The 12,830-nt window shown below is 45.4% G+C and overlaps 1 protein-coding gene across 7 annotated transcripts in view; it reads left to right on the forward strand.

Moving 5' to 3' along the window:
• Positions 1–12,830, forward strand: part of LOC128799825 (lethal(3)malignant brain tumor-like protein 4) — a 41,342-nt gene that overhangs the window by 13,163 nt on the left and 15,349 nt on the right. For all 7 annotated transcript variants that reach the window (XR_008434842.1, XM_053964619.1, XM_053964615.1 and 4 more), the window contains 10 exons: positions 84–175; positions 1,125–1,276; positions 2,037–2,113; positions 4,329–4,414; positions 8,047–8,157; positions 9,286–9,400; positions 9,501–9,600; positions 10,413–10,589; positions 11,940–12,071; positions 12,447–12,508. Coding sequence is in view for 6 of the 7 variants with exons in the window: in XM_053964619.1 (XP_053820594.1) it covers positions 84–175; positions 1,125–1,276; positions 2,037–2,113; positions 4,329–4,414; positions 8,047–8,157; positions 9,286–9,400; positions 9,501–9,600; positions 10,413–10,589; positions 11,940–12,071; positions 12,447–12,508 (1,104 nt within the window). In the remaining variant the exon portion in view is untranslated. The remainder of the gene's footprint in view (positions 1–83; positions 176–1,124; positions 1,277–2,036; positions 2,114–4,328; positions 4,415–8,046; positions 8,158–9,285; positions 9,401–9,500; positions 9,601–10,412; positions 10,590–11,939; positions 12,072–12,446; positions 12,509–12,830) is intronic.

A 12,830-nucleotide genomic window follows, 5' to 3' on the forward strand; every position in this document is an offset into this window, starting at 1 on the left:
CTTTCCAGGTAATTTCCATTTCTGAAAAACTCACCAGAATGTACCAGGGCCATGTAAAACAATCTTTTTTTCTCTCTTCCTAGGTTTCAAGGAGGGAGAATTTAATTGGACTTCCTATTTGAAGAACTGCAAAGCTCAAGCAGCTCCAAAAAGCCTTTTTAAGACCCTCAGCAGTGTAAGTGGTGATATGGAATAGAAGGGGTTTCAATAGGTCTGGTGCTAAGTGAGTTTTGACCAGAATATTTATGTGCTTTTAATATGCTTATGTCAGAGGTACAACCATGGTACAATCAGATGCAAACTACTTCCTGCTGTGTTTTATTTTTAAGAAGGAAAACTCATACAATTTTTCTTCCTTTCCCCAGTCACTGACTTTCCAGAGAAAGAATTTGTATTTCCCTTCCTCCTTAATGCTGGAGGAAAAGATTTACTGAACCATTTATTAAATATATTACAACCATCTGTTTTACTGCGCCCCTACCGTCAAGATATTTGTGTCACTTTCATCTAATTTAATAATCTCCAAAATAATTCCTGGATTCCAGCAGCATGCTCATGTGTGCCGTGGGATTCATTGTGGGGCTGAGATCTTGAGCACTTGTCATCCTTCCCCACTGGTGCTCTCTCAGTGGTTGTTAACCTCAGTTCCTGTGAAATGGGATGACACAGGATGGCATCCTGTCCTGGGATGACACGAAGCCCACGGGCTGGTGGATTGGAGGCTGCACATGGACAGTCACTGACTCCAGTAGGATCAGGGCCCAGCTCTGCCCTGCTTCCCACTCAGTCACTTTGTCTCCCTGAAGACTCTCCTAACTTTTCCACCAGTAAAACAAGATGTGCAATGCCCATTATTATCCTCAGCAAATCACTGCAGGGTGTCTCAACCTGGGAGTCTGCAGTGGTGGGTGTACCTGGAAATGCTGGTTTTTGAGCCACATTAGCTCTTTTTTAGTAATAGTCATTGCCAGAACTCATGGAAAATCCTGTCTGCAAACCTCTTGGTAGTCACTGCAGTGTGTTTTGGTCTGTAGGTTTCGGGGTCAAAGGAGTTTAAAAGGGGGATTTCAATGGCTTGACCAAGAATGTGGCTGATTTCTCTTTCCTGGTGTCCTGTTTCTCAGCCTGTCACTCCTTCTGGGTTTCGTCTGGGAATGAAACTGGAGGCAGTGGACAAGAAGAACCCGTCCCTGGTTTGTGTTGCCACCATCACAGACATGGTGGAAAACCGGCTGCTGATCCATTTCGATAACTGGGATGAGAGCTACGACTACTGGTAAAAGACTCTGGTTTTGATACATGTCTGAAGGTAGACTGGCTTTGTTTTAAATGCAGGCCCTAAAGTTGGGATCTTATATCAGTTCTCAGGCATCTGAATATTACTTGGGGTTTTCAAAGTGAGCCAGTTGCCCAGTAGTTCCCTTCCTGTTTGGGTGCTGGGCAGCTCAGTGCAGAACCATTGGGGGTGGCCTGAGCTGTCTGGGAAGCATTGGAGATAAGAAAACTCCTTGTGGTGCCTGAAGGAGCTCCAGGAGAGCTGGAGGTAGCCTTTGGACAAAGAATGGAGGGACAGGACAAGGGGAATGGCTTCCCACTGCCAGAGGGCAGGGATGGATGGGATATTGGGAAGGAATTGTTCCCTGGGAGGGTGTGAGGCCCTGGCACAGGGTGCCCAGAGCAGCTGTGGCTGCCCCTGGATCCCTGGCAGTGCCCAAGGCCAGGCTGGATGGGGCTTGGAGCACCTGGGGCCATTGGAAGGTGTCCCTGCCCATGGCAGGGGGTGGAACAGGATAAGATCCCTTCCAACCAAACCACTGCAAGATTTACTTTGTATTTTCCTTTCTTTTGGGACAGCTTGAATGCCTTGAAAACCCAGTGTTACACATTCTAACGAGGCAGTGCTTGTCTTCTACACCGTGATCACACCCACTGAAAGCATCTGCTCACCCAGCAAAGGCCTATCAGACAGCATTTGAAATCCTGCCTTTCTTTTTGCTTTCCATCTGACTGCTGCCAACTTTCCCTCTTTGATTCAGGTGTGAAACGAGCAGCCCATATATCCGTCCTGTCGGCTACTGCCAAGGAACTGGAACCCCACTGACAACACCACCTGGTAGGTTGCAAGTGAGACTTACTTCCTGCTTCAGCCAAAGAACCTGCAAACTATATTTTCCACATAATTACATATTTGCAAGTTCCAGGTAGCTTCAGAATTCTTTACTGCCTGAACAATATTAGTGTTCCTACTTTTTGCCACTGCAATTTATGTTGTTTCATAGTTCATTGAAGAAATCTGTCTTAGTTTGAAAAGACAGGTGTCTGCCAAGGAAGGCAGGAGCCTCTCTTGAAATGAAAAATGTAAACCCTCTCCCTCCAAATTACTATAATTTTGAAATCAAGGGACTCTGAGGCAAAGATATGGGAGTAGGAATTGCTGTTCTTTATTAAAAAAAATTTAAAAGAAAATATAAAGATAAAAATGCAGTAATACAAAACAACACTGCCAGGGTCAGAGCAGGCCCTGGCAGGCTGTGGGGCAGGGTGCTGGCAGCAGTCCCATTCCATGGGGGCTCAGCCCTCCTGCAGTGCCAGCTGTGCTTCTGCTGGAGCAGGATCCTGCACAAGGCTGGAGTTTTCCTCTGGAGCTCCAGGGCTGCTGGAGATGGGCCTGGGCTCCCTCTGGGAATGCAGTGGGAAGAAAGCTGCTCCTCTGGGAATGCAGTGGGCAAAGGCTGCTGTGCTGTTCCAAGGGCAGATTGTATCCAGGTAGGAATGCTTGGCTGCTCCCCCTGGGCGCAGCCTCTGCCCATGGGATGCTGGAATTTTCTCAGCCATGCAGGGACACTCAGTGGCCATGGACAGAAGAGATCTCCTGGAGGGAGGATTGGCTGTGGCAGAGAGAAAGAAAACTGCCCTGTGAAGAGCAGAGAGCTGCCCCAGCTCTGACAGGTGGCAATAGAATACACACCCCCAGCTTCATCTTGCAAGCTAGGACAAAATGGAACAGGGTTTGGTAATTTATAATTGAATTTGATTTTATAAGGGAAAAAGTGAGAAGGATTTCCAGGATTTCTTTCAAGGTGAGCTGGGAGAAAAAGGGATCTGTTCCATGATTTCCTAGATGGCATTTCTGGAAATCACAGAATACTCTGGGTTGGAAGGACCCACAAGAATCATTGAGTCCAGCCCTTAAGTGAATGGCCCATACAAGGATTGAGCTACTGCCTTGGCATTGTTAGCACCATGCTCTGATGATTTCCTAGATGGAATTTCTGGAAATGAAGGAGTAACTGAATCCACATCTCCTTCTGCTGTACTGGAATTTGGTAAATAAAGAGAATGTTGGCAAATGAGAGAGGACAGAATGTACAGGGAAACCAGTGTTGTTTTCAGGCCTTGGAAGTGCTCATTCACCTTAAAAAGAGCAAACATAAAAAAATTAAGCCTGACATTTGTCAGACTGACAGCCCTGGAGCAAGAATTCCTGTAGTTGCTGTGTTCCAGGTTCAGTGGAGCAGGAAGCACTGCCCGATCCCTCTGCATGGGGGATATTGGCCTCAGTGTCTTCACTTTAGATGTAGAAGGGGTTGTGAACATTCCCTCTCAGCAGTACCACATCTGTCCCTGCTCCTGGAAGGTTCAGCAGGGCCGGGCTCTGCAGTTCTCTGCTCATGTCAGGATTTCCTGTGCCCCCACAAAACCTGCAGCCAGTTCTGGTCTCCCTGCTGAAGGACTTAAATGCAGCAGTTTGCAGACTGTGCTCTGCATTTAGTCACTGCACCCTCCTGCCAGAAGGAACCTGTCCTGGGGGTAAGCATTACTGAAATAGGAAAGAAGTAGAGCAGTTTCTTAAATGTAATAGCCAGGGAGAGACATCCCACTGGTGTTAGAGCAGCACACCCACAGAGCCTTTGCTCTCCAGGCTGCTGGGTTTACCCAGCCTGGGTGAGCGGGCAGCAGGAGAGGAGAAGGTTCTACAGTCTTACAGGCACTCACACATAGAGTGGTTAATAAAACAGGAAATTACCGTAGTGATGCCATTGCACATTACAGAATCATCCCACTAGCTCATAATTGGAGTTTTCTTTAGAGAATAAGAATTGATTAAGCTGTGCAGAAGTGAACTCGCCAGGGTTCAAGCCCAGTGTAAAACTGGGGAACTGGCAGAGCTGCTCTGGGTGGAGGTGGTGGGTAGGAGCAAACAGGCCACTTTCCAGCACCATCCATTGTAAGTGCTCATTACAGTGCCACAGAGCTGCCTTTTTGCTGTTTGTAACAGTAAATGTGGGGTTTTTCTTACAGAAATGTTTATTCTCTGGTTTTTTCAGGATACAGGGATTCCAAAGCCTTCTCATGGGAGAAATACTTGGAAGAAACTAATTCCCAAGCAGCCCCAGCAAGAGCCTTTAAATTGGTAGGTGAATGTCTCTGATTGCTCTAGCTCAGGTGCTGTTATCCACCCTTTTTTGCTAGAGACTTTATTTGAGCATGGTTCACCTTGTCTGTGCGAGGAAGGTGAAACTGGTTTACTTTGAGTTTAAGATCATCTCAGTGCTGCTGAAACAAAAATATACAGCAGAATACAAGATTTTTTTGTTTTTTAATACTGCGGAAGGCTGGCTTGGAAAGGATTTTTGACTAAGTATCTTCAGTGGCTCCATTAGCAGATTTAAGGGCAGAGCCTTCAGTCCACACAGGTAACTGTGGCTTCCAGAGGTATGTGGGAAGTGCCTCACAGAGGGCACAGAGAGGAGAAAGAGTGCAGTTATCTGGTGTCCCCTCTACATGAAGTTTTAAAGACCTTTCTAAAATTCGCCTTGCAGGTGTGCAAATCCGTACTTCCCTGGCTGGTGAGGCTGGAATTAAGGTAGAGAAGTTCATATCAAGGGTTTATGTGTGCTGATATAGATCATAGTCCTTCTGGGGAGGAGCCAGCTGTGCCCTCCACAGAAATAAATGTATTAACAGATGAAAGAGCATCTCTGCCAAACCCCTAAGACCATCCTGCAGACTCAGTGTGAAGGTGCTTCTCTCAACCTTGAGATAGTGAGCTTTTGTTTCTTTCATTGCAGTTCAGTGTGTTTATCTGGAATCTCACTGTGAGCAGAAACAAACCAAAAGCCTCTAAAATGACTGTACTTTCAATTTGATTTTCCCCCTCCACGCTGCTGGCTCACCTTGCTAAACTTTGCAATAAGTTTAAAAACTCTTCTTTGCCATTTTGACACTTGTCTTGGTTCCTTTTTCTGAAGTGGGAGTTGCAGGTTAATACCTGCTGCCCTCCTGTGTATTTTTGTGGAAAGGTCTTTGGGACTGAGGAGGAAAAGCAATCAGGGAGGCCTCAGATAAGAGAGGCAAAAATCCAGCTAGACAGGTTTGATAATTGCCAGATTTCAGCAGGTATCCTGCTGAGGTTGGTGCAGGCTGGAAAGTGGTATTAGGGAGGTAGAAGAAGTTTTTGCCTCTTCTGAGAACTGTAGGGCTTGAACTGGAGTTATCTGCAGCACATCCAAAACATCCCTGGGATTGAGGTTTCCCATAGCTGCGAAGCACCTTGGAGCCAGGGGCAGGATGAGGAGTGGAGCCTGTCAGTGGGACACAGTTCTTGCTCCCAAGGGTGGACTAAGCTTTTTTGAAATCCCAATAGAGCTGGAAAATGTGAACTTAAAACTCCCAGCCCAAGTCTTCTGTAAGATCTGCCATTGTGGCTTCTTCCCTCAGATTTTCAGGGTCTAAAGTGTGGTGAGAGATGTCATCTGAACATAAGAGGGCTTTGCTCAGGACAGGGAGCCTGCTCAATACTGAGAACTCCCTTCTTCGGATTCTTCTGAAGTGAAGTGTCTTCCCAAGGGGGATGCAGCTGCCTTGTCTGCCTCCTTTCCTGTTTTCCAGACATTTCTGCAGCCATTGTTCTGCTCCTTCAGGTATCAGGCTTTGAAAGAAGAGTAGAAGGACCAATTCTGGCCCTCATGCAACTCCAGAGTGCAAATTAGCATCTAAAACTGTGTTTCAAAAATGAGACAGAAAAGAAAATGTATTTGATATATCAGCAGTTAATAGGACTCTTTCAAGATCAAACCTCGTTATTTTTTCTGGCTTGGTTGGACTGAAGTGCAAATAAATGGCAAAGCTATTGATTTTTTAAAAATAATAATTATTATTCCAGCTAGCAATTACAGGAAATCAGTACATAAAAATGCGGGTTGAGAGCCAGAACAGACATTTCTCACTGAATTAGCTTTTAACAGTTTTAAAGAGCTGTCTTATGTAGTCTGGAGACACGGGTCATCAGCACAAATAGCAGGTCTTGGGTCTGGATTTCTGCCCTCTCCACCCAAAAACTCAGGAGACATCTCCAATGTAAGCATTGTTATTTCAGCCCATCCTCTTGGGCTGGCAATTCCAAAACATTCGTAAGCTATTGCCAAAAGGGCAGCAACTCTTCAGCAAGACTTAAGCAAAGAGCCTGGCTCCTCTTCTGGGCAGGATTTGAACCTTGAGCACTCAGCTCCTTCTTCAGGGAGGACAGACAAGGTTGGCTGGTTCAGTAAGATGCTCTTGAAAATAAAAGCAGTTTAGATTGTCTGTCTTGTGGTGTGTCCAGTGTCTGACAGCACACTGATAGATGTCTGTGTCCAGGTGAAATGGCCAAAGAGGAACTTCAGGTATGGAGTTAAACCCCTTAGCCCAGGAGTGCATCTCCTTCCTGCCCCCAGCCACTGGCAGTAACGAGGGGAAGGAAGACTGGGAGGGAAGAGTGATTTTAATAATTTCATTAACCTGGTCATGTTCAAATAGACAATTTATCATTTCGTGCTAAAACCCTCACCTCTGTGTGCAGAAGTGAAGAGGGACATGTTTTGAATGAGCATCCATAACCCCCTGGTGAGGAGGTCAGAGGAGGAATTTGCAGTCAGATAAATGGAAAAATTGGTAAAAGCTGTCTGTTGCTTAGAGGTTACATAGGGTGCTGCAAAGGGCACACAGCAGGTCAAAGGACATTCTGGAGTTTTCCCAAAGTCTTCAGGGTGTGAAGAAAAGGATGAGTGAACCTCTGCAGGGGGAGGCTCCAGGCCAGAGCTGCTGTAAGCCCCAGCACAGCAGTTCCCAGCAGCTGTTCACAAGCAGCACAGGTGTTGTCATAAGGAGTAATCTGTGTAATGGGGATAATTCTGATAGCCAGGAGCTGTGGCTGAGGCCAGGGAAGATGTAGGGTAATGAAGAGAGACTTTACCCAACGGTGTGTTCAGATGTGAAAAGTGGGGAACTGGCCACTGTCCTTGCTGGTGTGACATCACAGAATAGTCAGGTTGGAAGAGAGGCTGGAGATCATCCATTCCAACCCCCTGCCAAGGCAGAGTCACCTGGAGCAGATGACACAGGTGGGTTTGAAATTCTGCATCCAGGTGGGTTTGGAATGTCACCAGAGAGGGAGACTCTTCACCTTCCCTGGCCAGCTGTTCAGTGCTCTGCTACCATCCATGGAAAATTCTTCCTCATGTTGAGGTCTTAGTGTTTTATTTCAGGGCCATTGCTCCTTTTCCTGTCACTGGGCCCTGCTGGAAAGTTTGGCACTATGCTCTGACACTTGCCCTGGAGATATTCATATGGACTGTTGAGATCTCTCCCCTCTCAGTCTCCTTTCTAGAGAAGACCATGTCCCTGCTGTGTGGGAGCTGTGCTGTCCGTCTGTGTCACTGGAGCTGCTTGTGGTGGTCCCTGGCCTTTTGTCTGTGAAGGAAGGGTCTCTTGTTCTGGCTGGGACAGCTCCTCTGTGTTGGGCCACCTCAGGCTACCTCTCCAGCAGTTTGGGGCAGCTGACAAACACTCAGCTAAGTCCTCTTGGGAACTCTGATTTTAACCTCCTGGAAACTCTGATTTTAGCCTCTGAACTGTCTGCCATGTGACATAACCCAAGGCTGCAAAGGCAGCTATGGGTGGATGGAAACTGGAGCACATTTCATTCAGAGCACATTTCATTCAGAGCAGGTACCAGCTCTGAACTCCAAGGCTTTTTAGCATTCTGCTTACAATCCTCTCTTCCAGCGTCCTCCTCACGGATTCCAGGTTAATACGAAGTTAGAGGCTGTGGACAGACGAAATCCCATCTTGATAAGAGTGGCAACAATCATTGACAAAGACAGCCATCGCGTTAAGGTATGACCTTGCTCCCGAGTGCAGAACCTGTGCTGGGAACCCTGGGATGGGCAGCACAGGGAAAACAACACTTGGGAACAAGGGGCAGCAAACAACAGCCTGGCAGCTGCTGTGGCCTCCAGGCCTGCCCAGCTGTTGCTTTGTTTTGCTGAAATCTGATGGAATTGGGCTGGTGTTAGTTACTATTCTAACCTAACTGTTTTGAACTAACACTTGACAATGTGATGTCCTATCTCTTGGCATATTCCCTGTGATCTCTGTGACTGATGGCAGCATTAGTGTTCTGCTGGGGAAGCTGCCTGACCGTGGCTTTTTGCTACCAGGAAAGGAAAACCCAAAGCAATTTAAACCTTGGTACATGTGGGAAGTAGTGGCATTCTCCAGTACAAATTTGTCACATCAATGCATTTTAACCTAGTCTTTTCATGCAAATATATTGCCCAAATAATCTGTTGTGCTTTGGCTACTGAGGAACTAAATATGAGCCAGCTAAAGTGGAGGCTGCACTGATGGAGACTCCATGGCCACAGATCCCCTTCCCAAAGGATGATTACATGGGCAGAAGTGGAGTTCACTCCCCATTATCTGGTTGATTCTGAGCCTCATTGCTGTGAACAAAAGCCAAGCTTTGCCAGTCCATAGTGGCATGATACTCAATTCATACATTGAAACTTCCCTGCATGAACAACCCAGTAGCCTTTAAACTCCAGTGATCCTCAGTCTCTGGATCTGAGCTACTGCCAGTCTCTTCATCCAGCAGAAAATTGCAGCTTGTTCACTGCAAAACTCACCAAACTTGTTGGCTTTTATGGTGTTTTGGGATCCACAGAAAACAAAACAAATAGGCGTTTGTGTTTGCATAACTTTGGACTTTGCATGTTAGAGCATCCCACGGGCTGCGGGGTGGCAGACTGTGTCACCAGAACCTGATTATTTTGTGAAACACAGATGCAGGAAAATAAAGAGTTAGACTGAGCACAGAGATGATTGTGCTTGACTGAAAGATTGATCTGAAAGATGGAATGAATCAGCCTCAAGCTGAGCAAGGTGAAACAAAGGGGGAAGTTAACATAAGAGCTGAGTCATGCCCTGAACTGTGTCTTTCCCTGAGACTTCTGCTTCTTTCAGATACATTTTGATGGCTGGGACCATCACTACGATTTCTGGGTGGATGCAGACAGCCCTGACATCCATCCTGTGGGCTGGTGTGACAAAACTGGACACGCTCTGCAAGTCCCTCTCGGTAAATGCAGGACACACTTTTGTTATGCTGTATAATTTCCTGAGTGCAGTCTGCTCCTCATGTGCAAATCTGTTTATCTTCCTTTTTTTACTGCTCTCAGGTGCTGAAGATCCAGAGGGAGCAGTGGGACAGGCGTGTCCTACTCCGGGCTGCCAGGGGATCGGGCACGTCCGGGGCCCCCGATACGGAACACATTACACGTATGTGGATGAGTGCTGTTAATGACAATAACAACAGCTACAACAACAATAATAATAATAATGATGATGATGATACAGCACCAAGCAACTGCACTGCACTGAAATGATCTCAGGGTAGTTATTCTGGAGATAGCTATAAATGCAATCGCAGCTCCCTCTTGTGTCTAAGTAGGCTGTTTGATCATAAATTTTGTTTATACCACTATAATCATGATAGCTGCAATGCAAACAGATTCATTCACTCCAGTTTCTACATTCCAGCAGTACTGAAGGAGTTATATTTGTGAAATAATATACTCCAGAACAACATGCAAGGAGACAGTTAAAGAGGAGAGGGCATGGGTAGGATGTTAAAGTGAGGAGAGGTTGCTCATGTTTTGTGCTCTGCCTTTTGATTTCTTATGTGCTTTTGGAAGAGGAAGCTTTTTCTCAAGTAAATTATTTTAAGAGCAAGAAAACAATCTCAAGTGGGAGGTCAGAAGACCTGGTAGTTTATAATGTAGTAAAGGGCTTTGAATTTTTCAGATTGAAAGTTGCACAACTCTGTTGATTCATGAAATGTTGTTCCGATAAGCAAGTTACAGAGGACGAGCTCTTCTTGTCCTCTGCAGTGGTTAACAACATGACTTTGGGTTTTAATTCTGCCATATAGTCCCCTGCTTTCTCAACCTAGAGCTGGGTAACAGCACCTCCTGAGAGTTTGTGGCCCCGTTTTTCCTGTATTTGTGATGGATTTCTCTTCCTGAGGTAAGGAAGACTGTATGACTGTAAAGCTTTCATTGCCCTCTCTCTTTTTTGTTTCTCCATCACAGCTTAGTTGGCTGCCCATACTCTGATGTGAACCTCAGCAGAGAAAACCTCTTACAGGACCGGCTGAGTGGGGAGAGACCTTCCCCTGGGAACATCATGCAGAAAGCCAGGAGGCTGGAGACCCCTGGCCCGTTGCTGGGAGCAGGGGAGTCTTCTCAGGGCGACTCTTTACAATCCAGGTGAGCTGGATTTTACTCTTGGCCAGGTACTGGGGAGCAAAACCATTGACAAGGATGAAAACCACTGGAATTGGCAGCAACGCAGTGGAGCACTGAGTTCATCTGTCTGTAATATTGACGTGTGCCCCAGTCACTCTTAACACAGAGCAGTGCACTTTTATACCCTCATACGCCTTAATAAGTTTCTCGACTCCTTAATCCTGGTGCTCTCGTCACGTTCCAACAAAGGAAATTGCATTCTGTCTCCATACATTTTTCCTTGCTGTTTCAATTTAAAATGGACTTTTAAATTTTTAAATTTTGTTTCCTGTCCTAAAACTGTCAAGCCAAGGTTATTTTGCACTATTAAACTGTAACTGTGATTCACCCTGGGTCACCTAAGCAGTGTGTGTGTGTATCTCTTAGCAAGCAAACAAGCTGAGCACTCTCAGATACTTTGTTTTCTCACAAGAAGATCTTGCAGCTGAGCAGCATTGAAGGAAACTGTGCCTTGGTTCTTGGGGTGCAGGAGTCAGTTAAACCTGTCATGGGACGGACCAGGATATGAAGGACTTTTTAAGATAATTTTTAGTCTTCACAAATCCAGTCTCACTAGGGCAAACTCCAGTAATACTTTCGTTTTTTGTTGTATGTGAAAGCTTATCTGTATTTTAAAGTTTATCTGTTTGTTTAGATTTATAACATTTTCAAGATCTGTTTGTCCAGAAAAAAGGAGTGAATGTTTCTTTCTCCTCCTGAGCCTTCATGGCCAAACTGCTTCCTCCCATGCCACAACTAGGCAGGCATCTTCATTTCCTAATTTCCACACCAAAATCGATTGCATTTCAAGGGCACTCTTACCATAAAGCTCTCAGGAGATTTTGAATTCTTACAGAATAAATGGCATTTTAGAATTGTAATATATTTCTTTTCTTCTAAGTATTTCATTTCCTGATAGTGGGAGGTCTGAATTCAGCCTAGAAGTCTGGTATCATCCTGCTGCTTGTCCTCCCTTGGCCCACTCTGTAGCTCAGCTTATGCATCAAATTTAGTCATGGAAACTCTAAATATTATCCAGAGGTATCGAGATACAGAAATCTTAAATCTCTTGCTTTCACCATAACACAGTGGTTTCCTATAGCTGCTGGGATCAGAGCCTGAGTCCACAGAGGCTGATTTATTTCACTTAAACTCTCTCAATCCTTGCAGAAGAGGAACAAAGCACTTTGTACTCATGGAGGGGAGAGCAAACTTCTGCCACAAGGTGGTGGTTGTTGCTCTCACTTGCCAGGAGCAGCCAGCTTTGCTCTCCTGTGGGAAAAGGGAACAGAGGATGTCAGCTCAGCTACTGTCATTCATCTTTCTTTCCAGAAAATCTGCACCAGACAGTGAAAAGTGGTGTCAAAGCAGCATCCACACTCCATCAGAGCAGTCAGAAGACAGTCGGGAGAGAGGCTGGGGAGAGGAGGATTCCTCTGCAGACATCAAAGCTGCACCAAAAACGTAAACAAGAGTTTTGTGATGTATTTTCATGCATTAACAGTTGTGTTTCTTGATGCTGCTGCAGTCTCTGAAATAAAGATGTAAATAACAAACAGCCCAATTTGATTGAAGTTTTGCAGCAGAGTGTTTTAGAATGAGGTAAATCTCCTCCCTTCCTCCTGTTGTTTTGTGCCCTCTCTTTCCTGCAGTAAACTCAGATCTGAGTTCTGGCCATGAATTTAATCTAACAGCTCAGAGAGAGGTCAGGGGTGGAGCTATTGCTTGTTTCAAGAGGAAAAAGTTTTTAGTTTCTGTAAATCTCATTTATCTTTGTATGGAGAAGAAATTACATCCATTTCTGTATCTTCTGAAATGTTTTGTAATTGTTGCTTTCAGGCTTGGGTGCTCACATGCCTATATCAAGTTTCAGCTGGTGAAACAGGAAAGCAATGGGAAAGGTTGGTTAAGTTTTATTTCTTCTGTTTCTGTGTGTGCCTATCTCTGCAATATCCCCACAGTGACGAGGAGCATTAAGAATTCACAGCTTTTTTTGTCTTTGATTCCACAGTCAAGAGAAAGCACATGCTGGAGATGATAGCAATGGTAGTTTTTCTTCCTTTAAAATTAGGAGAAAGGGTAAAATTACTTAGAAGTGAAAGGTTTAATACTTTGTAGAGTGGAGCCTTGTATTTATTAACTGAGAAGACAAGTTTGCACTGGTTTTGTGCCACTGCAAACTCCTCTGCAGTGACAAGGGGTTCCCAATCAGTCTGTGACCTG

The sequence above is a fragment of the Vidua chalybeata genome, chromosome 25 (genome assembly GCF_026979565.1).
Source record: "Vidua chalybeata isolate OUT-0048 chromosome 25, bVidCha1 merged haplotype, whole genome shotgun sequence".
NCBI lineage: Eukaryota > Metazoa > Chordata > Aves > Passeriformes > Viduidae > Vidua > Vidua chalybeata.